The 23,066-nt window shown below is 40.1% G+C and overlaps 2 protein-coding genes across 2 annotated transcripts; both read left to right on the forward strand.

The window, feature by feature from the left end:
- The first annotated feature begins 1,019 nt into the window (after window positions 1–1,019).
- pskh1 (protein serine kinase H1) lies at window positions 1,020–7,955 on the forward strand. The gene is made up of 4 exons (XM_033968027.2): window positions 1,020–1,370; window positions 1,830–2,437; window positions 2,543–3,445; window positions 5,973–7,955. The coding sequence occupies exons 2-4, from the start codon at window positions 2,369–2,371 to the stop codon at window positions 6,288–6,290; spliced, it is 1,290 nt and encodes a 429-aa protein (XP_033823918.1). The 5' UTR covers window positions 1,020–1,370; window positions 1,830–2,368; the 3' UTR covers window positions 6,291–7,955.
- Window positions 7,956–8,992: 1,037 nt separating this feature from the next.
- Window positions 8,993–22,891, forward strand: mbtps1 (membrane-bound transcription factor peptidase, site 1). Its single transcript, XM_033967695.2, has 23 exons — window positions 8,993–9,156; window positions 11,306–11,795; window positions 11,917–12,177; window positions 12,986–13,198; window positions 13,494–13,604; window positions 13,676–13,785; window positions 13,874–13,990; window positions 14,554–14,621; window positions 14,755–14,857; window positions 15,793–15,944; window positions 17,729–17,890; window positions 18,189–18,333; window positions 18,399–18,587; window positions 18,672–18,844; window positions 18,924–19,039; window positions 19,138–19,294; window positions 20,540–20,664; window positions 20,731–20,808; window positions 20,894–21,034; window positions 21,120–21,251; window positions 21,357–21,483; window positions 21,758–21,888; window positions 21,958–22,891. The coding sequence occupies exons 2-23, from the start codon at window positions 11,621–11,623 to the stop codon at window positions 22,152–22,154; spliced, it is 3,183 nt and encodes a 1,060-aa protein (XP_033823586.1). The 5' UTR covers window positions 8,993–9,156; window positions 11,306–11,620; the 3' UTR covers window positions 22,155–22,891.
- Window positions 22,892–23,066: the final 175 nt, after the last annotated feature.

A 23,066-nucleotide genomic window follows, 5' to 3' on the forward strand; every position in this document is an offset into this window, starting at 1 on the left:
CCCCCATGTGTAGCCCAATAACAAACAGCATCTCCATGTTTTATCAGTCTAGTGTTATTATTCACGCCAATTTGACTCCAAATCATTCCAAAGCTATGACTGAATGCATTTGCAAATTAGGCTACTGGACTCTGGGAATTTTTGTCTGTAGACCTATTACCTGAACTTGAACTTTAGTTGGAAATCCGTCTCCCGAGTCTTCTAGTACATTTCCAAGAAAATAAGTCAGCAGTTTATAAGAACTGAGCAGGAAATGACGAAGAGGACTGATGGGGTCGAAACAACCGAGGGAAGTCGTCCCGTCTCTACAAAAGAAGCCCGTGGTGATGAGGAGCGTCCTGTCAAGCTGCACGTGGACAGGCGCAGGCAACGGAAGCTCTGTTTAGAGACGATCATGGAAACAACTTTGACTGCGTCAATATAGAAAAAAAAACACACAGATGTGGCCTACACCGAAACACTTTGGACCCACAATTAAATAAGCGCACATTCACTTGCTAGTCCCAAATGTGTTTTGCCACATAGTAGAGCTGCAATGATTAATCGGAATAAACATGACTAGCCGACTATTACAATAATCGTAATCGTATTTTAATAATCGTGTTGCCATGTTGCCTTTGTTCAGACTCACCGGTGCTCTCTGGGTTTCTCCTGTCAAGCCGGTGCATTTATCTATTAAAAGTAACGGGCCATTTATTTATTTAATGCATTAAATAGATAACAATACATAAATAAATACATAAAAATAAATAAATAAAAAAGTACACATACAGAAGTAAAAGGTGACTCAAGTAAAAGTAAAAGTATTACATGAAAAAGAAAAAAAGAAAAATATATAACCGGCCAAAGTTCTCACTAGACAGAAACGCATCTAATAATGTTTGAGATAGTAGCTGTAAAGTGTCAAAATTCATGCATACATCAATAAATAATTAAAATAGTAGTTGACTTTACCTGTAAATATTCTCTATGCATTTAATTTGTGTCTGTTTTATTTTGAAAATCCAAAACGGAAGTGTGTGGTGGTGAGCGCGCGCTTGTGGGAAGGTGGTCCTGTCCGAAAAACACCGACCAGAAAACCACTGACGGGGGCAACTTTACATGTTTATGTCGCTTAATATTATTTACATTACTTTGACCTACTCGGAAACCCTTAAACTAGCGAAGGACGCGATATATAAAGACACCTCTGATCTGGAAGTAGTTTTTGTAGTAAAAAGTTGTGCAAGTCCGAGATGAAAATGGAGAGCCCAGCTGAGTGAGAGTGGGGTGAGGAGGCTGGGTTTGGCACAGAGTGGGAGTCCTGCCCTGCTGCTAACAGGCTAGTTAGCACACACAAACTAACTTCTTTCTTATGGATAAGTAAAAAGGTGAGCAGAAAATCACTATTTCACGTGTAATAACTGAGTTGTTACATGATAATTACTGTGCTGTCATGAAAAGAGAGAGGCCGGGAGTATTTTGGGGTAGACACACAGACAAGAATACGAGTGAAGCCATTTTCAGCCCACCGTTTAGTACATTTCTCATAATAAGTTTGTATTTTGGTTCAAATGTATACCAATCAGCTTCTTGAACTGAAAAAAAGTGTTCTTACATTGCAAAAGTATAATAACATTAGCTGTAATGGTTCTTCTGTAAACATGTTTAGAAATGGGATTATGGCAATGATATCTGTAGCTCAAAGCTGTGCAATATGGCCTCAGCATGTTCCCTCAGAATAACTGCACACTCTTATCTATTATCAGTGTGTGAGTTGTTTGTGTATGTTGTGTATATTGTTGAGCCTTCCAAATGTGGCAGTGATGTTTAACTCTTGTGCATTTCAGAGCTGCTCTCAGCCTCTCTCCAGACTGGTGTTCTCCAGAGGCCTCTTTCATCTGCGGCTGCTGACTCTGCACCATTTCCCTGTGGATGGAGCTTTGTTGATCTGATATTTTGGGAAGTCATAAAACTCAAGGATAATTTAAAATTTTAAAGGCAGCCTTACTCACTCATATTTCAAATGTGCTGGATGCCTCGGGCACTCTGCCTGGTTTCTGACACTAATCAATGCCTTTTTTGTGCATGTCTATGAACCTCCTAGTTCTAATATTTGCAAGCTGTCCCAAGTCTCAACTATATAGTCACTTGCGTTCCTTGTGTAACAAATGATACATTTCTGAATGCTTGCATAAAGCGTAGCCCACGAGTTTGTAACATTTGAGAGCTCACGCTAGCTAGATTATTATTTCTATGTCCCTTATATGGACTGTGAGCACAGCTTTGGAGGCGCATGATTGTGTAGGATCAGCAGTTGAGGTGATGAGGCAGGACTCCTGGAGCCCAGTGTGGCTGCACCGGCTGCGGCCCAACATGATGTGATGTGATGGGGTGCAGGAACAGTAAGGTCCTCCCTGAGCCTCCAGGGGATGTTCAGTTGGACCTGGTCAAAAAGGTCAGTTAGTGTGACATGACTGTGTGTATTATTGTAGATGGATGTTTACATGCACTTTGATGATTGATGTCCAGACCTGTCTTAGATTTGCTTTTTGTTGTTCAGGTTGACCCTCTTCAGCCCCCACAGACAGATATCTATAAGCACTTTATACGAGGAGATGAGAAGACTGCAGCTGCCAGTGGAGGGGATAAGATGGGTGCAGCCTCACCCCTCCAGGCCCAGGGTGCTGGTCCTACGGCCTCAGCTCAGGCTCCTAAAGAGCCCACCGAGCTGTCCGACCCACAGCGCAAGAAGGTTGCCAAGTACCGAGCCAAGTTTGACCCACGAGTCACAGCCAAGTATGACATCAAGGCTTTGATAGGACGAGGAAGTTTTAGCCGTGTTGTTCGAGTAGAACATAAAAGTACACGGCAGCCTTATGCCATAAAGATTATAGAGACCAGATACCGGGAGGGAAGGGAGGTCTGTGAGTCGGAGCTGTGTGTTCTGCGGCGTGTTCGTCATACGAACATAATACAGCTGATGGAGGTGTTTGAGACCGCAGAGCGTGTGTACATGGTGATGGAGCTGGCCACTGGAGGAGAGCTGTTTGACCGTATTATTGCCAGAGGATCTTTCACTGAACGGGACGCCACCCGGGTCCTACAGATGGTTCTAGATGGTGTCAAATACTTGCACACTTTGGGAATCACTCACAGAGACCTGAAACCAGAGAACCTCCTCTACTACCACCCAGGGGCCGACTCCAAAATCATCATCACTGACTTTGGTTTGGCCAACAGCCGCAAGAAAGGGGATGAGTGTCTGATGAAGACAACGTGTGGTACACCGGAATACATCGCCCCGGAGATCCTAGTGAGGAAGCCTTATACCAACGCTGTGGACATGTGGGCACTGGGGGTCATATCCTACATCCTGCTGAGTGGAACCATGCCGTTTGAGGATGACAATCGCATGAGGCTCTATAGGCAGATCCTAAAAGGGAAATACAGCTTCACAGGAGAGGTAAGAGTGCAGCCATTGGTGATGTGATTTTTATGAGAAATATTTAAAAGGTAAATTCACAAATGTTGAACCTGAGAATTTCTAAGAATGACAAGACCCCCACCCATCCTTAAATCATCCTTGTTTCCTATTCGGCTGTAATCAAAATATTGTAATTATATAGAACAGGATAGGACAGATGTCAACTAAAAATAATAAAAATCCCATATCCATTTTGTCTTTCACAAAGTTGTTCTACTTTTAGCCTAAAATCCTCCTTAAGTGTGCCATTGTGAGCTCACTCTCACACTCTGCCGGCAGACATAACCCATATTTGGAATGCATTCCTTACACTGCATGAGGTTTTGTCAACACATTTCCAACAAGTTCAGGTTTTCTTGTAAACCCACATGTTTATTAAAGCCCACTTTCTCCCTGGCCCCCTCTTCTCAAGCCTCACATCTATTCCTGTCTTCACCTCCCTCTTTTTACCTGTGTGCATTGAACTCTCCAGTCAATGTGCCTCGTCACCAAGTGTTTGTCTATGTAGTAATTTATGCTCTAGCTGTGTATCCGGATGGAGGAATGCTGAGTAGTCTGTTCCTTTGTTTCATGGCGTAGGATGTTTATGTTGCCATTGAGCTTTACAGAGGGGCCCTTGGTTGATGTTTGGCTCAGAGCGGAGTATATGCTGAGTAGTGTTGGACCTTCAGAATTGTCTGTGCAAGTCTGTAAGGGAGGAGTGGGCAATGTTGACAAAAACTGATGTATCGTTTTTCTTTAAATGATCCGTGTTTTAATTTTGCATATATTTAAAACAACATTTTTTTGTTTCCCAAAGTGGGGTTGAATTTATATCTATTTATTTGTATAATTATTTTCCATATGTAAATCTAACATTAAAAATATACATATTGTTTTCAATAGAGAGTGAACTGAAAAGCCTGCGGTGTCTTTGGACTGATAAATGAGCCACCCAAGGTCAAATTGGACACATCTAATGACACAGAATTTGCCTACCGTTCCAAAAATGAAAGCTAAAATATCAGTCATCAAAAAGAACAAAGCTCACAAGATTTCTCGAGAGTGATGTGATAACAAAGAGCAGCCATTTAAAATGTGCTTAAGGTTATTCATGACCTCTTTGTAAGAAGGCCACGGACATCATTGAGCGTTGGGGCAGCTACACTGGGCCAAAGCAATCTTATTATGATTATGATGACTATTATTATTATTATTATTATTATTAAATAACCTATATGGGTGCAGAAGCCTCTCTCGACATCGTCTGTGCATGACAAATTATCATTTTTACATTTTTAAATCGAACCTTCTGTGCCTATCTTAAGACAGAATTCATTTTCTTTTTTGTGCTCCTCCTGCTTTTTAGATGTATTAATTTATTGTTTATTCACGATCATGATGAACAATTAATTTTATCTAATATTTTGTATACCAAAATTCTACATGGTGTTTAGACTTCACTCTCTCAGTTAAAAAATTCTGTTTCTAAACATTCAAAAGTGAAAGAAACATGAATGTCCTTTCCGTGAAGTGTTGTGGAGTGCACTGCCCTGGTGGACAATTGTCTTTACCACTACATTAAATAAAGCCCCTGTCTCCAGCTGCACTTAGTAATCCCGCTCTTCACTTGTGTTTAGAGCCAATAGGAGTTTAGGGCCAATAGGAGTGTACATAGACGGGCAATATATGTGTCGTGGAGCTTTAGCCTACACTGTGATTTACCTGCTGTGTGGAGGGGCTGTAATTGTCCATTGGGAGACTGAAAACACAGTCTGTTGCCGAGCAGGGCATCAAACAGAAGACTGAGGGTGATAGAAAGGCATGCAGTGCTGATATTCCCATTTCCTGTCCAAGCAGGGGGTGAGTGAGTGAGCAGTGAGTTTGTCTGAGGAGAGACAAGTCTCCTTTCAACATGAACTCCCAAGCTAGTTTAACTGGGAATTTACCAGGCCCTTTATGTGCTGGACAGTACTCCATACACTACCAGTATATACAACATTAGCTTTAATGTCTTCAGACATAATGTAAAATTTAATGTTTCTTTTCAGATCAATTTTTTCCTACTTTTAAAAGAATGGTAGGCTTTAATCGTTCCTTTGCTGCCCTCTTCTGTTCTAAAAAGCCACTGCAGTCCAATTTCCACCTGTTTTTATTTATTACAGAATGAAAGCAAGTATGCCAGACTAATGTTGTTCATGTTTTATCAACTCATTTTGCAGTATATTTTTACAATAACCCTATTATGGATGTTTCAAAACTTTATTTAATTGTATTTATATAATAACCAAGTATTTAGTTATATGCATCCATCTTTGACATTCGATGGAGATTGATTTATCACCTAGTTGTTTTCCATATGAAGATATATTTATATCTAATATTAAAATATATTTTGCCAAAAACATGATCTTCATCAATACTAGGGCCTTAACAAATATTTATGTTCAATATAGTAACAATATTCCACATGTTCTAAATAAATGCGATCAACTTTCTCACTGCTGTGCTGTCTTCCTCTCTTTAGCCCTGGCCCAGTGTATCAAACCTGGCCAAAGACTTTGTGGAGCGGATTCTGACTGTTGACCCAGCCCAGCGCCTCACAGCGGGACAGGCACTGAAACACCCGTGGATCGTTAGCATGGCCGCCTCTTCGTCCATGAAGAACCTGCAGCGCTGTATCTCACAGAACCTGCTGAAGCGAGCCTCTTCTCGCTGCCACAGCACTAAGTCCTCCCACTCCACCCGCTCCAGCCGCTCCACCAAATCCAACAAAGCCCGCCGCATGAGAGAGAAGGAGCTCCGTGAGCTCAACCGCCGCTACCAGCAGCAGTACAACGGCTAGTACTGCAGATACACCTGTACACGTGACCACTGAATCAACTATGTACAGTACAAACTGTGACTGTAAGTGTATAAAGACTCATCTCATCCTCTGGTCCATGCCCCTTTAAAGGGATGGTAACTCTTTGTCCTTTCATTTCTGTCTGTACATATTTATTTATTATTGCTGAAGTGATGATTAGTCTTCATTCAAACGGTCACTGGATAATGACCTTCACAAGGATCTGTTGAACAGAGTTCTGGTTAGTGACATTTCCACAGTTAAGGGAATAAACCCTTGCTCCTCTACCATTCCTAAGGAAAGTGCTGTGAATTGTTTATTGTTTAAATGTAGTCAGATTGCAACCTGCCCTGAAGATTAAAATATCTGTTCTAACTAACAATAGCTAATGTAGTATTCAACACATGTGGTATCTGGATCTGTATTTCTTTTTAATGATAAACTACATTTTTGTTTATGAAGTGGTCCATGCCATACTTGTGAGATATCAGTATTTTGTAATATAGTTGTGTGTACTGTAAGAGTAGCACAACTTACATTGGAAGTGATTGAGTTTTGTGATTCTTCACATTGATGGATTGAGGATAGTCACACTAGGCTGTAGTTTTAATAGAATGTGTCCAACATAATATCAATACCAGTAACAATATCAATGCTTAATAGTGAACTGTCTAATGGAACCAAAGAAAAAAGTAAAGCAAAATGCAGTAAAAGTAGCACTTAAAAAGTCATAATAAGTTCATTAAGCTTTAATTGGAAGAGTATTCAATATTGAGATATTATGACTTGTTACAATTACATACATAAAGGACAAGCAAATAGTCCAGTTTTATAAGCCTGTCAGAGCAACTATGGACCTGAGACAGGAACCAAGTTAGACAATGGCCAGTTTGTCTGGCCACCTGCAACCCTTAAAAGAAATAAAGAAACAGTACATTTAAAAATGCATGATTACAGATATGTATTCAAACATTATTGCAATTTCTGTTCTACTTCTACTTGTCCTATCTACTGTAGATCTAGGGCTGCACCACATGACTGAAAGAGAACACATAATACAGATGTTTTTCATCTGAGAAAGCACTTCATTATATTGAACGTTTTGATGCCATTGTGTAATTTTCTTTGTTATTCTGTGTAAGTCCTTTTGGATGTCTTTTAGTTTATAACTTGTTCTTTCTCAGACTATATGTGTTACTGAAACCAACCGAGCCATGACAGCTGACCTCTCAACACATTGTACTTGTGTCGGTAGAACTGTACTGCTTCTAGACGGGTGGTGTTTCACATTTCTCAAAATCAAATTTGCCAAAAAAGATGTCCACCTTTGTAATGCAATCTCCATAATTTCCTAATTAAGTCTATTTAAAATGTTTTACTAAAATGCAATGAAAAACATTTTTTTTTGTTTTTTTCCCACACTGTAACTGTAAGGCCATACTTAACTATTCTAAAAAACTGATTTGATCATATGCCCTGCCAAGTAAATATTACAAGCAATATCAAATCAGCTGTGGAGCACAATTTTGTTTTTGGTTTATGTTAACTATTTTGTTTTTGTATGTTATTTTTATATGAATGAAGTCATTTGAAATGAAGTAGCAAACTTACCTGAAACTGTGTTTTTTCTGTCTGTCTAAATAAATTGTAACATTCAATTATTTCACGCATTTTTCCTTTTTTTTTTTTTTTTACTTCTGCATATATTGTAGTTAAATAATGCTACTTACTTAATAATAACTATTCTTAGATTAAGATCAAATCAAACAATTCAAGATTATTAAGGATAGTTTTATTATTTATGATTGATTCACTTTTTTAAATAAGTCGAATAATATAACGAGTCGTTCCACAAAACAGGACATTTCCCCAGTCCTATCTTATGGTTTATTTATTTTTTTGTCATATCGATGGTGCCATCTGGTGGCGGGAAACTGGAACAGACTAGGAACATGCGGTTGCCAGGTTTGAGAAAATTAAGCACAAACTAATCGACTATAGCAGTCATGCCCAAACTGCGGCCCGGGGGCCAAATGCAGCCCTCAGACAATTTTTTCTTGGCCCTCAAGCTTCCAGGTGAATTGGTCCATATTACCTTAAACAGTACTTTTTACTATATATTTCTGAAAATCTATTTTAACAAGCCCATATCAAATATTTAATGTGTCCCACTGAGGATGTGAGCATGAATAAAGGTCTAGTGGTTCAGTCTAACTTGTAACGATAACGCAGATTTGAAGTATGCACTGTATTGGCGACCAGTCTAAGGCCCTCAATCGGCCCTCAGCTTTGGCTGTGTTTTTATATGTGGCCCTTAATGGGAAAAGTTTGGACACCCCTGGACTATAGACTACAGTCTGTCTATGATCATAGGCTGTATGTCTATGATACATACACATATGAAACTAAGAAATATTTTAGATAAATATAAACAAAAATAAATAATATCTGAGACGACTTAAAGATTTTTGACCCAAGAAATGCAATATTATCTCGTAATTAGTATATCTAAGTTAAGTTTATAATACTACCAGACCAAAAAAGACAATTAATTTGGAAATCAATACTTTTACTATGGTTTGTTCCTATATTAAGTTCTATTTAAATTATTGCATTAGGAACAGAACCAAGGCACATTTTGAAAGACATAAAATTAATATAAGAATAATTGCCCAACGAGGATATCTTATCTGGCAACTCTCGTAGCTACGATACGTCAGTGGTCTGCAGCTGTATCGCTCTTGAGCTAGTGCTAGCTATTGTTCGACACAAAGTAGGCGCTCAGCTGGCGTTAGCTGATCAGAAAGTGGATAACACATGTCAGTAAACCGTATGCATTTGTAGAGATTCTGTCGGTTTTGGTCCAGTAAGTATGATTACCAAATACATTATGTTTTAGCAAGCTTGTAAGCTAGCGCTGTCCATGTGAAATGCAGTGTCTGTTGTTAAAAGTCGCTCAGCTTTCGGCTTACTTCTAAAACTGCCAGAGATCATATTCCATATCTTAGTCACTGATTGCCTATTAGGCATTTAATATGACCAGAAATAATCTTGGTTCTTAATGTATGACTTGTCTAATGCACACAGCTAGCATTTAACGTCGTTAGCCCACGATTCCAGCATATATGCTGTGTTTGCAGTGATTGAGCTGATAAAAACAGTATTTTTCTTTAATCTTTCCTTTAATGATGGGGATTGTTTTATATTGATTACGTTTATTTCAAGGTCTAGCAGAATTACTTCTTTTTTTATTTCGTTTTTAAAATACTTAGTCGTTCGTTGTGTAAGACTGTTTGTGTTGTTTACGTTGAGTTTCTTTGTCATGTCTTGTTAGTAATTTCAACATTGTAAAATACACTCACAAAATCATCTTCTTTTCTTTAGTGTTTTAGAATTGGAATTCTACACTTCCTATTGAAGATTTTCTCTCTTTTTTCATAAGATCAAGCATATAAATATCTCAACCCCAAGACCCAAAGGAGACCTGTAATTAAATGTTTTTCAGGTTCATGTTGCCGTGTAGTTTTATAGAATTTTACTCAACGCTAAACACATGTCCTGCATTATTCCATGCATTGAAAGATGATTCAAAAATGAGTAAAAACTTTGACTGGCTAAGCCAGTTAACACCATATTGGTGTGATTATTATTATTTGAGTAGAAATGGTGAATTGAATGGGGTCTATGGTGGTTTGGGGTAATTGGTGGTTTGGTGTAATGTTTACACAAGTGGCTGTAGCCCTTGTTTAAGCACTCTGCCTCCAACCAGCCAGAGTATTTTTACAACTCTGTACCAACAGTAGCTCTCCCTGGTTTGCTCTAAGCCTTGGATCCTGCCCCAAGCCGGAACTGCTTCCCCCACCTAAAGCCCCACCTACCAGACCTGAACACACACGCTGGGAGTTTCCTAGACATGGATCACCTTTACTTATCTCTGATATTTACTGTCGACTGTGTTCAGCAATATTGGGTCATGAGTGTTATTTCTTGATGAAGTTGTAGCTTGGCATTGCCTTCTTATGTTATGACTTGACATCAGCACACAATAAAACTTTATACTTGTTAATCGTGAAGTAATACTAAGTACTAAGTTGAGTAAATACAAGTAATGCAGTATAGACTATAGCATCTAAATGATGCTATATAAATGCATGGAAGTAAAATATGCCGTTTGCTGTATGCAATTGGCTACTGAAAATATATGGTTAGTTATCTTTTTAGTTGGTTAATTTTTGGTTTTAGCAAACAATTGTAGCTCAGACATTCTTTGTATTCTCTTGGCTGTAAACCTGGCTATTAATACTGGTCCTTCATCACACGTTCTTACCCACTGAGGAGATGGCTCTGAGTAAGATATGTATGGGATCTTGATATGGTGAAATCTCCGTTAACGTTTGCCATTTTGTAAATAAACCCCCATCTTTGTTTAACTTGAGTCATCAAACACAGCAGTGGGAAAGGCCTGTCATTTGTTCCCCTGGTGTAAAGTGGCAGCTAAACCTGGTGCTTCCTGACTGTTTCATAAGCTGGGCCGGACCTTCCCAGTAGGGTTCAGCCTGCTTCTGTGTCTGTGGCTGCTTTGTGGACAAGTGTGTATTTTATTACAGTTTCTTTGAGCCAAGAGCGCAATCCTGAACCAGGTCAGAGTCTCCCATTTCACATAGGTAAAGAAACGTGAGATAATGTCATAGTCTCAGATTTGTGTCAGTCAAACATGAAGACACTTGAATAAAATCTGATTAGACAAAAATAATCTCAAACTGTTGCAACTGCCACTCTGCTCCTGTTCCAGCAGGAAAATATGCATAGATGGCTTTATATGTTTTTTTACATAGCACTTTTACATATTCATTAGTATCATAATACTTTCCTAAATGTGTAAAATTTTGATTTGATTTATTAATTGCATAAATGTATTAACAGCAATGGTCCCAATTTTCCTTTCATCTCTGAAATCAATGGATAGTATAAGGGCTCATAGTTACTTTGCCCTAATCAATCTTCCTTTTGTCCAGATGTAAATCCAAGGTCTGTGCTGGAGGAGAAGAAAGGACCCTTTCAACAGTGTACCGCAAACTCTTCTCTTGTCGTCTTCCCATCGTGTTTTTGAACCTTTCGATATGGCCGCCATCTCAGCACTCTGGCAGTTCCACTGACCACCACTGTGGACCACCACCATGGAGAGAAAACGCAGAAAGAAATCCGTCTAGCTGCGTCCACCTTTTGCAGAATGGACTTGTTTTCAGAACTGTGGACCTGAAACGACACTAGCAATTAATCCAACATTGAATGCTCATTTGTCAGTTGAAGTGAACAGAGACGTGAGGAAAATGCCGCTGCTTCCTGTGTGCATATGGATGCTCTTTGGGCTCATGGCTGTAGTAGGGACAGAGCCAGGGATCGGAGCCAAACCAGAGTCTGGCCTGTCCACGGTCCCCACACAGGGTTCCAACTGCACACAGCTAACTGTCAAACTTGAGTTCTCCACTAAAGTTGTAGAGCACGGTAGGGTGATTTCAGTTATACTGTATATTTTTAAATATGAAGACTAAAGAATGTGCTTTTTGTTGCTCAAATTTGTAACTAAAACAAACCGTTTTTTATGCTTGGCGTGTGTGCATTTCAGAGTACATAGTGGCTTTCAATGGGTATTTCTCAGCCAAAGCTCGGAGTTTATACATCAGCAGTGCTCTGCGAAATGCCGGAGGAGGATTGGAGTGGCACATTGTTCCCAGAGAAAACCCAGCATCCGACTTTCCTAGTGACTTTGAGCTGGTTCACATCCGCCAGGCGTCACCCAGCAGCCTGCTCACCCTTGAGGACCACCCCTACATCAAGAGGGTGACCCCACAGCGCAAAGTGTTCCGCTCGCTCAAATATGTCCCCTGTGAGTAAAAAAAAAAATCCACTGCTGTCACTACTATGTATCACACACAAAGATAATGTGAAAGAAATATTAAATCACATGAGTCATTTGTTCTTGGCAATGCAAAATACATAATGTTACAGGACTCATTCATATTCACTTTGGTTTGGGTAAGCTTGGATTATGTATTTTTAAGTTAATTAATAATTGCCTGGTTATTTAGTCATAATTAACTGGACCAATATTTCATGTGAGGGAGAAAGTTTATAAGGATAATTCAGTACATTATTTTATGTTCTATCTTGTTAACCACATGAGGCTAATGCTTTATACGTGTAAGTTGTGAGGGAAGAGGGGGAAAGACGGAGAGCTCTGTGTTGCTCTCCTGTTGAGCCAGACCTCTGTTTGTGGAACAGGCTGAGAACAACCTGGATCTGGATGACAGTTGGATAACAGACTGGATCTGCAGCCACAAATTTTAAGCTGAGTGGCATTATGGAGAGTCTAAATAAACGTCCTTGTAGTGCTACTAAATACATTAAATGGAATCGAATAGAGAAAGCCAAGTTGTAGCCTTGGCCTAGACTACTTTCCCGCATTTCTAAAATATAGTTCCTCCCTGCATCACAAGCTTTTATCTGTGCACATGCGCAAAATGTATTCTTTGTTTTGTGCTTTGATGAACAGTGTTTAGTGTTTGAACACTGGAATGCCAATGTAATGTCTTTAGCTAGCTAGTTTGAGTTGTCAGTCACTTAGAAATGTGTAAAATGTAGCACAATTAAAAACAGATAGTTCATCAGTGCCTTTTGTCTTTGTGTCTCCACAGCTCCTGAAGCTGCTGCTCCCTGTAACAGCACAGAGACAGAGAGGTGGCAGTCATGGCAATCCTCTCGTCCTTTCAGAAGGACTAGTCTGTCTCTGGGTTCGGGCTTCTGGCACGCCACTGGACGCCACTCCAGCCGCCGTTTACTGCGTGCCATCCCCCGCCATGTGGCTCAGATCCTGCAGGCTGATGTGCTGTGGCAGATGGGGCACACAGGTTAGTTTCACATTTATTTAAACATATAGACATATAGTCTTCTACAAGTACCAGGTTACTGAATTTCCCGGTGATGACTGGACTCTAGATGCCCCTCCTATGCCCTGATCCTGTTCTGTGGACCCTGATCCTCCTGTTCCCTCACCTGGCTGAGTGACCCCTTCCTCTTGTGAATGAATAATGAATGTTGATTAATCTGCAGTGTCTGTTTCACTGTTAATTTTCTAACTTTAAGAGGCAACTGCTGCTGTGAGCATTACAAAAATGTATTGAATTTCTCATTTTGTGTGTGCAGGGTCTGGTGTGAAAGTGGCTGTTTTTGATACAGGCCTAAGTGAAAAACACCCTCATTTTAAAAATGTAAAGGAAAGGACCAACTGGACAAATGAGAAAACACTGGATGATGGTGAGCCTGATGGACAAAATGTGAGACATTTTGGTTTGGATGTCATTCTTATGTCCATGTTGTGTTTTTAGGCCTCGGTCATGGCACATTTGTAGCTGGTGTAATCGCAAGTATGAGGGAATGCCAAGGTTTTGCTCCAGATGCGGAACTGCATATCTTCAAAGTGTTCACAAATAACCAGGTACCAAAAAGACGCTTAAGATAACAAGGACAATTTTCTGTTGATTGTTGGTTAAAATATTGTATGTTATTGTTTGTCATCTTCATAGGTTTCCTACACATCTTGGTTCCTAGATGCTTTCAACTATGCCATCCTAAAGAAGATAGATGTTCTAAACCTCAGTATTGGTGGCCCAGATTTCATGGACCACCCATTTGTTGATAAGGTGACCAAAATGGAACTAAAAACTCCTGAATACCCCCACATTATGTCATTACCTAATTAATAAACTGCTCATTAAAAGTGCACAATTTGAGAAGCACTGGGGTTTTTGGAGGGTCTTAGCCTCTGTGCGGGAGGGGCAACTTATATGTGGACCTCTGTTTTTGTAAATAGTATAAATAGTATGTATATGTAATGCTAATACATCTGTATATTTTTGTGTAAATCGCACAACGTGTGGATGAAATTTAATGCAAAATGTTTTTGACAGACAAAATAAAGGTCTGTTAAAAATCCTAAAAAAAAATGCATACAGATCAAACAAAGGCATATTCAGATATCTCCAACAAGCAGCTGTGCTCAGTAATGTATTAAGTTTATGCTTATTAAAAGTGATATTAGGATTTTGCACCTGGATGCAAATTGAGAGAAAACCCTAAAACTGGAAAAACTGGCATTTTTTATAACATTATTATTATACATTATTATATTAAGAAATGTATATAGTAAAAAAAAATGTAAAGATGTATCAACAAAATGAATGCAATGCACCTTTTGCTTTGACAGGTGTGGGAGCTGACTGCTAACAGAGTGATCATGGTATCTGCTATTGGCAATGACGGACCTTTATATGGGTAAAACATAGTCAAAATAATGTCATCAAAAAGGCTTCGTGCCTTGCATTGAAAGTAACTAAGAATTGCATATTTGTCAAACCAATTATGGTTGAGATTTGGGGTTGCCTTTAATTTGCTTCTATCTCCGTAGGACCTTAAACAACCCTGCAGATCAAATGGATGTCATCGGGGTTGGAGGGATTGACTTTGAGGACAATATTGCCCGGTTTTCCTCCAGGGGCATGACAACTTGGGTAAGCTACTATTGCATTGCCTGACACACTCACACCCAGTTCATTTATCAGTTTGTGCAATCAGAACTCTTCAACCATAACTTTATAACTAATTTATGACTCCAGCTCCATAAACATTCTTAGTCAGACATCAGATTCACGATCTGAGCCTTCCATTTCAGTCCATCTCACTGCTCACCTCAGCTGCTCCAATTCAGCCATGAACAGTTTTCAGACAGCTCTGCCTGACGCTCTCCACTAAATGTATTAGAATAATTCATGAACGCAGCCTCACATACAGTTTCCTCAAATACACCCAACTTTAGCTGAATCATCTTGTTAAGCACTGGCCATTGTCTTCACACTTGAAAAATCATACTTTATAATGAGTCTGCTCAATGTACCTCTCTCCAAAGGAACCTATTTTATGCACCAGTTTTAATCTCTGAAATATAGATGAATCCTGTTGAAGGTGAACTCATTGTTTCTTGGTAAACAAAAACTATTGTTTCATAGCGACAGAGTTGACAGCATTCACAGTCTAGCTGTAGTGTATTGCTACTGTTGCTAGTATTCCCACTGCCCTAGAGGCTACAATGTCGCAAAGCTAATAAAGAAAATGTCAAACTACTTCTGTGGGGAAATAACTTCATGTAACATACTGCTGAACAGATCCACTCAAGCAGTGAACAAGCAAATGCCTAACCTTGATCCAGTCTTTCTGGGCCACTGCTTATTTTTATCAGTATTGAAAGAATAAATAGAAAATCATTTAGCTTGTCTGACAAATCTAAAGGGGCTGTGATGAAGTCCTCTTACTCCATTCGCAGATCACACAGCACCGGTCTTATTGAAACCTTCAGTAAATCATGTTAACACATCATCCTCTCAAGTCTAAATATGGCAGTCAAACTTGCTGCTCTTTGGACCTGCTTTGATACTGTTTCCCCGTGTAGGAGCTGCCAGGGGGCTACGGTCGGGTGAAGCCGGACATTGTGACCTATGGCTCTGGGGTGCGTGGGTCTGGAATGAAGGAGGGCTGCCGCTCTTTGTCCGGCACCAGCGTGGCCTCTCCGGTGGTAGCAGGTGCTGTCACTCTCCTGGCCAGGTGTGTGCTCATGAGCCTGTTTCCTGTCTGAAGTTTTCTGATTTAGGAAGGCTTCCCCCAATCCTATCACATCTGAGCCACTGGAAAGCCCCTTATCATTTCCACCAAAGGGATAAATGACACAAGCTTTTGCAGAGCAGGGTACCATCAGAGAAGACATGTAGCATAACTGAGTGAGGATTTTTCTAGCTCACTCTTGTGTAACTAAATCTGTTGCTGCAAGCCTACATCAGCGACCACTGAGATGTGACCCCCTGGGAGGCAGCGTAGAATTTGTCTGTCAATATTCCTCTTTACATGTACATAACAAGAGTGATTTCACAATATAATCAGATCCATGTGCAAGTTTGTAAATGACTCATATTTCGAAAAGAAGCTTCACACTGCCATTGTCAACTAGAATAATGGCTCTACTTTCCTCCATAAAACTCATTCCCACCTAGATCTCTATCTGCGTCGTTGTAGGGACTCACAAAGTGCCATGTTATGTTCTTTGTGCACATGGACCTGTTAACCTAATATTACCATCCTACAACAGAATTGTTTTCTTTTTTCTGCTCATTAATCAGGCATTATACAACCCCAATTCCAATGAAGTTGGGATGCTGTGTAAAACTTAAAAAAAAATACAGAATATAATGATTATTCAGTTCAATATAGGTTGAAAAAGATTTGCTAAACTACAAAGACATGATATTTAATGTTCAAACTGAAACTGTATTGTTTCTATGCAAATATTCACTCATTTTCAATTTGATGTCTGCAACACATTCCAATAAACCTGGGACAGGGGCATATTTACCACTGTGTTACATCATCTTTCCTTTTAACAACAATCAATAAGCGTTTGGGAACTGAGGACACTAATTGTTGAAGCTTTGCGGGAGGAATCCTTTCCCATTCTTGCTGAATGTACAACTTCAGTTACTCAGCAGTCCAGGGTCTCTGTTGTCGTATTTTGCGCTTCATAATGCTCCACACATTTTCAGTGGGAGACGGGTCTGGATTGCAGGCAGGTCAGTTTAGTACCTGCACTCTTTTACTAGCCACGCTGTTGTGACACGTGCAGAATGTGGCTTGGCATTGTCTTGCTGAAATAAGCAGGGATGTCCCTGAAAAAGAGGTTGCTTGGATGGCAGCATATGTTGCTCCAAAACCTGTATGTACCTTTCAGCATTAATGATGCCTTCAGACGTGCAAGTTACCCCTGCCATGGGCACTAACACACCCCCATCCCATCACAGATGCTGGCTTTTGAACTTTGTGCTGGTAACAATCCGGATGGTCCTTTTCCTCTTTGGCCCGCAGGACACGACGTGTCAGTTTTAACTTGCTCTTGGAGATGTAGTGACAAACTGTGTTAACTGACAATGGTTTCCTGAATTGTTCCTGAGCATTCTTTTGTTGCCCCTGTCCCAGCTTTATTGGAACATGTTGCAGACATCAAACTGAAAATGATTTGAATTTGCATAAAAACTTTATTAGTTTGAATATTAAATGTTGTAGTTTATTCAGTTCAATATAGGTTGCAAATGATTTGCAAATGATTGTATGCTCTATTTTTTTATTTTTTTTATTTTTTTTTTAAGTTTTTAAGTTTTACACAGCACAACTTTTTTTAATGATAATCTAATCAACCTTTAGTCTCAGTCCTGTGTATTTTTAGTTGCTTCTTTGGATTATTGTAACTTTGCATTTACTCAAACACTCTTCCCTATTCCTCCAGCGTTATGACCTAATACATTTGAAACCAATCCCTTCCATTATCCTTGTCTCTATCGCAGCACGGTGCGGAAACGGGAGCTGGTGAACCCCGCCTCCATGAAGCAGGCCCTGATCGCCTCAGCCCGCAGGCTCCCGGGGGTCAACATGTTTGAGCAGGGCCACGGGAAACTGGACCTGATCCGGGCTTACCAGATCCTCAACAGCTACAGACCTCAGGCCAGGTAAAGCAGCACTGTGCCAGTTTACCTCAAAAGTTTACTAGGCTTATATGTCAAGAAGATCTCAAGTGTGTGTCACATTTTTTTTCTTACTTACTTTACCAAAATTTTCATTAGTTGAAATCCTAAATAGTTTGGTTGTCAACTAGTCAAACTATGATTTCTAAGTACATTATTCACTAAATATGAATTGAAATAATTGAAATTGAAAGATTTTTAAATGTCTTGTCAAAACCATTCTATCAGGACTAATTTTATTCTAGTTAAAACTGCTGTTAATTGTCTCAATCTTTTCTCTCAGCTTATCTCCCAGTTACATTGATCTGACAGAGTGTCCATACATGTGGCCTTACTGCTCTCAGCCCATTTACTATGGAGGAATGCCCACTATTGTAAATGTGACCATTCTTAATGGTATGGGAGTCACAGGCAGGATTGTGGACAAGGTAAGCGCTGCATCACTGCACCGACTATAGGCTTAATCCTTCAATTTATGTTGTTTCTTCTTTAGCCGATCTGGCAGCCTTATCTACCACAGAATGGTGACCACATAGATGTAGCGCTTTCGTACTCTCCAGTGCTGTGGCCGTGGGTGGGGTACTTGGCTGTCTCCATTTCTGTGGCCAAGAAAGCGGCATCATGGGAAGGAATTGCTCAAGGCCATGTGATGGTAACTGTGGCCTCGCCTGCGGAGAACGATGTGAGTCACTATACGACGATAATATTTTATTAGTGATCCTTTAAAAATAACAGAATTCTGTTTTTCTCCTTAAATGGACTGCAGTCGGAGGTGGATGGAGAGGTGACCTCCACTGTCAAACTGCCTATCAAAGTTAAAATTGTGCCTACACCCCCACGCAGTAAGCGGGTACTGTGGGACCAGTACCACAACTTGCGCTACCCACCTGGGTACTTTCCCCGAGACAACCTCAGAATGAAGAACGACCCATTAGATTGGTGGGTTGCCTCTACTGTTTAGTTTTTATGTTGACATGTACACACATTGTATATGTTATTGTATGTTTATTTGTTACAGGAATGGGGATCATATACACACTAACTTTAGGGACATGTACCAGCACCTAAGAAGTATGGGATACTTTGTTGAAGTGCTGGGAGCGCCCATAACATGCTTTGATGCTAGTCAGTATGGTAAGAGCTTTTGCAAATCTTGATTATTTATCATGTTCTTCTTGATTGGGGCTTATTAGCAAAAATAAAATGGCTAAAAGAAATGTATATCTCTGCAGGCACATTGCTAATGGCGGACAGTGAGGAAGAATATTTTCCTGAGGAGATTACAAAGCTGAAGAGAGACATTGACAATGGCCTTTCGCTCATTATCTTCAGTGATTGGTACAACACATCTGTCATGAGAAGGGTCAAATTTTACGACGAAAACACAAGGTATGCCATCAGCCATCAGCTGGCACCTGTGCACAGAGAAAGATACTGCCTCACATGAACCATAATTATATATTTGCATGTTTCTGTTTTTGGTATAGATGGTATTTGTAAATGGGCATAGCTAATCTGCTAGCTGCTGTGTTCCAAATAAGAAGTGGGTATGGGCACGCTTCTGGCTCAATCAGCTCTGACTCCAATTCACTTTCATTGAAAAACTGTCACCCCTCTCTCCTTAACTGCTGCTGTCAGGCTCATCACTTTGGTCTTAAAATGTTCGTATTAACCCGCTCTACATGGTCCTGGTATTTTTATTTTGCTATTGTATCCACAAATCAAGATATGAACAGATATTAACAGAATATGAGCAACGTTTTACCAAGGTTGCTCCCGCTAGCGGTAGCAACAGGTTTGATTGACAGCATTGCTAAGCACCCTCTCCCTGCTAAACCAGTTGTGTGGGTGGAAAGGGGCGTTACCTTCAACAGGCTTGCTCTGGATGGATTCTTTGGTTTCTTTGATACTTGTGGTCGGAATTCCAAATACAGAACTTGGCTCCAAAGTCACCCCATAACTGCCGTGATGAGCTTCAGTTGACTGGAGCCAAATGCTATGGGTGACATCACACTCCTTAGTCCACTTCTTTCTAGAGTCTATGGTTCTTGGTCAAGGGCAATTTGGTGAAAAGGTGTTCCCTCAAGTATTTAACATCCATAGGTTTCTTCATTTAATTTTCCATTTTTGGTATAGCCAGATCTATAGATGCAATGGTGCATTTAGACTTTGCTGTGATCCTTGAGCTGATTCAGTGATTAAATCACTATTACCTTGTCAGTGTTTTCACCATGAGCTTTATCATCCACTGTAATGCCATGATAAACTGCTCGCTGCTAAGAGCACTCTTATCTCTGTTTCACTTTCAGGCAGTAATCTAAACAATATGAATGAGTACTTTTCAAAAATGGTGTTTTTGTGCTGAGCAAACACATTTTTCTTAATACTTCTTCAGCCGGCTGTCTCACACAGTGCCCAAGATTAAACATGGCATATATATAATTTATAAATCTTCAAAAAAACATCAGTTCAACTACACTCAAACCATGGACATTCAATTAAAATAGAATTACTCACTGTTTTGAACAAAAGATCCCATACTTGAGTTCTTAAGTAAGCAAGCATGAATCAAATCTTTTTTTTTTTCTTAAATTCATTAAGTAACATGTCTTTTTCCCCCCATGAAATTTGCAGGCAGTGGTGGATGCCAGACACAGGGGGCGCCAATGTACCGGCTCTGAATGAGCTGATCTCCATGTGGGGAATGGCTTTTAGTGACGGGCTCTATGAGGGCGACTTCACTTTGGCAGACCACGACAGTAAGTATCAAACATTCTGCTTTTCTGGATGTAATTCCTTCTTTAAACATCTTTATTTGTGTTCAGTGTACTATGCCTCAGGCTGCAGTATTGCTCGTTTCCCAGAAGATGGAATTGTGATTGCTAAAAATTTAAAGGACCAAGGTATCAATTTTATGAAATGCTTAAACCACTTAGATAGACTTTAAAGCTAACCTTGTTCAGATACAATTATAATATGTGTCTGTAGGGTTGGAAGTGCTACAGCAAGAAACTGCAGTAGTAGAGGCAGTGCCCATTCTAGGACTGTACCAAACCCCTTCTGATGGGGGAGGCCGCATTGCACTCTATGGAGATTCAAACTGTATCGACGACAGCCATCGGCAGAAAGGTACTGTTTCAAAGTGGAGTCTGTTATTTGATACACTCCTAGGTGAAAAACAAAAACACAAAATATATGTTTTGTTTTTTTTTAGACTGTTTCTGGTTGCTGGATGCCCTCTTACAGTATACCTCCTACAGCATGACTCCTCCAAGTCTGAGCCACTCCCACAGCCGAGTGGCGCCACCTACAGGCATAGAGCGGCCACTGCCACAAAGGCTGGAAGGTACAGTTGCTGTAGAGAAGATGGCAAACAGTCCCTGTAAAATATATACTGTGTATTGTAAAAAAAAAATATTTGACTAAAGTAGTTGTTTCTTCTTGCTTTCAGGAAACCATCTTTACCGTTACTCCAAGGTTCTAGAGGCTCACCTGGGTGACCCTAAGCCCCGCCCCTTACCAGCCTGTCCTCACCTGTCTTGGGCCAAGCCTCAGCCACTCAATGAGACAGCACCTAGGTGTGTATAAATGTTTAACTTTTTTATTTAAATAGATCTGAAATGCCATCATTTGCAAAACTGAGGACTGCAGTTTGAGCTTGACAAGTGACAATTTGTTTTCTCCTTAGTAATTTACATTTTTGATTAAAATAAAAAAAAAAAAAACCTAAATAAAAATATTTCATAATACTTTTAATGACATAAACAAACAAAAATCATGAAATGGCTGCTTTTATTTACCTTTTTTGTTTTAAGACCTGTAGATTTTTAAATGCATGCTGTCATTTGATAGTAATCTATGGAAGCACCAGAAACTTCTGTCAGTGGATCTGGACAAAGTGGCTTTGCCCAATGTGCGGGCCTACAGACCCCAGGTCAGGCCCCTGTCTCCTGGGGAGAGTGGTGCATGGGACATCCCTGGAGGTAAAGGAGAACCAAAGGTTTTAGAGGATGTGGGTTGAATTCACATGCTAACAGTGCTCTCTCTTTTAGGAATAATGCCTGGACGCTATAATCAGGAGGTCAGCCAGACTATTCCAGTTTTTGCTTTTCTTGGAGCTATGGTGGTCTTGTCGTTTTTTGTGGTCCAGCTGACTAAGGCCAAGAGTAAGCCTAAACGCAGGAAGCAGCGCATCAAGCGCCCCACATACCTCCAGCAGACCACCACTGGGAAGAACCCTACAGTTTGACTGGAACTCTTTACTGCTGCTACTCTTGTGCAGGAGGAGGACTCGGCTTTTTTTTTTTTTTTTTTAAAGCCTCTTGAACACTGGGCTTCACATGGACAGTAACATTGGACAGTAGTATATTTATGGTCTCGTCAAGGCTGTCCTCTCGTGTTAATATTTGTGAACTGATGAACAGTATTAGAAGCAGGCCCTTCAACAGAAAATTGCGAACTCGGGGCAAAAAGGCTCACATGGGCTCCCCTCTAACATTGGACCTATAAGACCCTGGGGCCTGGTGCAACAGACCCATCTGTCCCCCTGTTGACTCCCCTGATTACAAGTGTTACCTTCAATGTAAGACCACAGTCAAACAGAACTTGGAACACTTTTACTGGAGCGCCACATCATTGATTGTGGTCCTTGCCCAAAATGTTGCCAGATCAAATGTTTGAATGTTTTTATATTTATTTAATTTGTTTGTGTCCCCAAACACAGATACAATGCTTGCACTGTACTAAACATTGAGCTGTTGGTTTGCACAATGACCAAAATCACACTCAGATATCCTGCCAATATTTGCTTACTGGTGTTCACCATGGAGAACGTCTCTTTGGTAAAACAGACCATGTTTCTGTACATCGTTTTTTGTTTTTATATTTTGTAAAATGAACTCTGACCAGGTGACTGATATTGTTAATGCTTATCAGCCGCATTAACAGATTTATTCCGTGTATTATCCATTAAAAAGCATAGTCATATGGCTGTTTGTTTTTTGTTTATTTAATAGTAGATCTTTTTCAAATTCTGGACAGTGTGGTCTGAAACAAATAAGTTTTATTTTTCTTATAGTTGAGTGTATCATGAGTATTGGTAGAATCCAGTGATACAGGCTGATGTGATGGGAGTTGATGTGCGTCGGTGCGCTCTGCGGCC

This window comes from Periophthalmus magnuspinnatus, chromosome 6, assembly GCF_009829125.3.
Source record: "Periophthalmus magnuspinnatus isolate fPerMag1 chromosome 6, fPerMag1.2.pri, whole genome shotgun sequence".
NCBI classification, from domain to species: domain Eukaryota; kingdom Metazoa; phylum Chordata; class Actinopteri; order Gobiiformes; family Gobiidae; genus Periophthalmus; species Periophthalmus magnuspinnatus.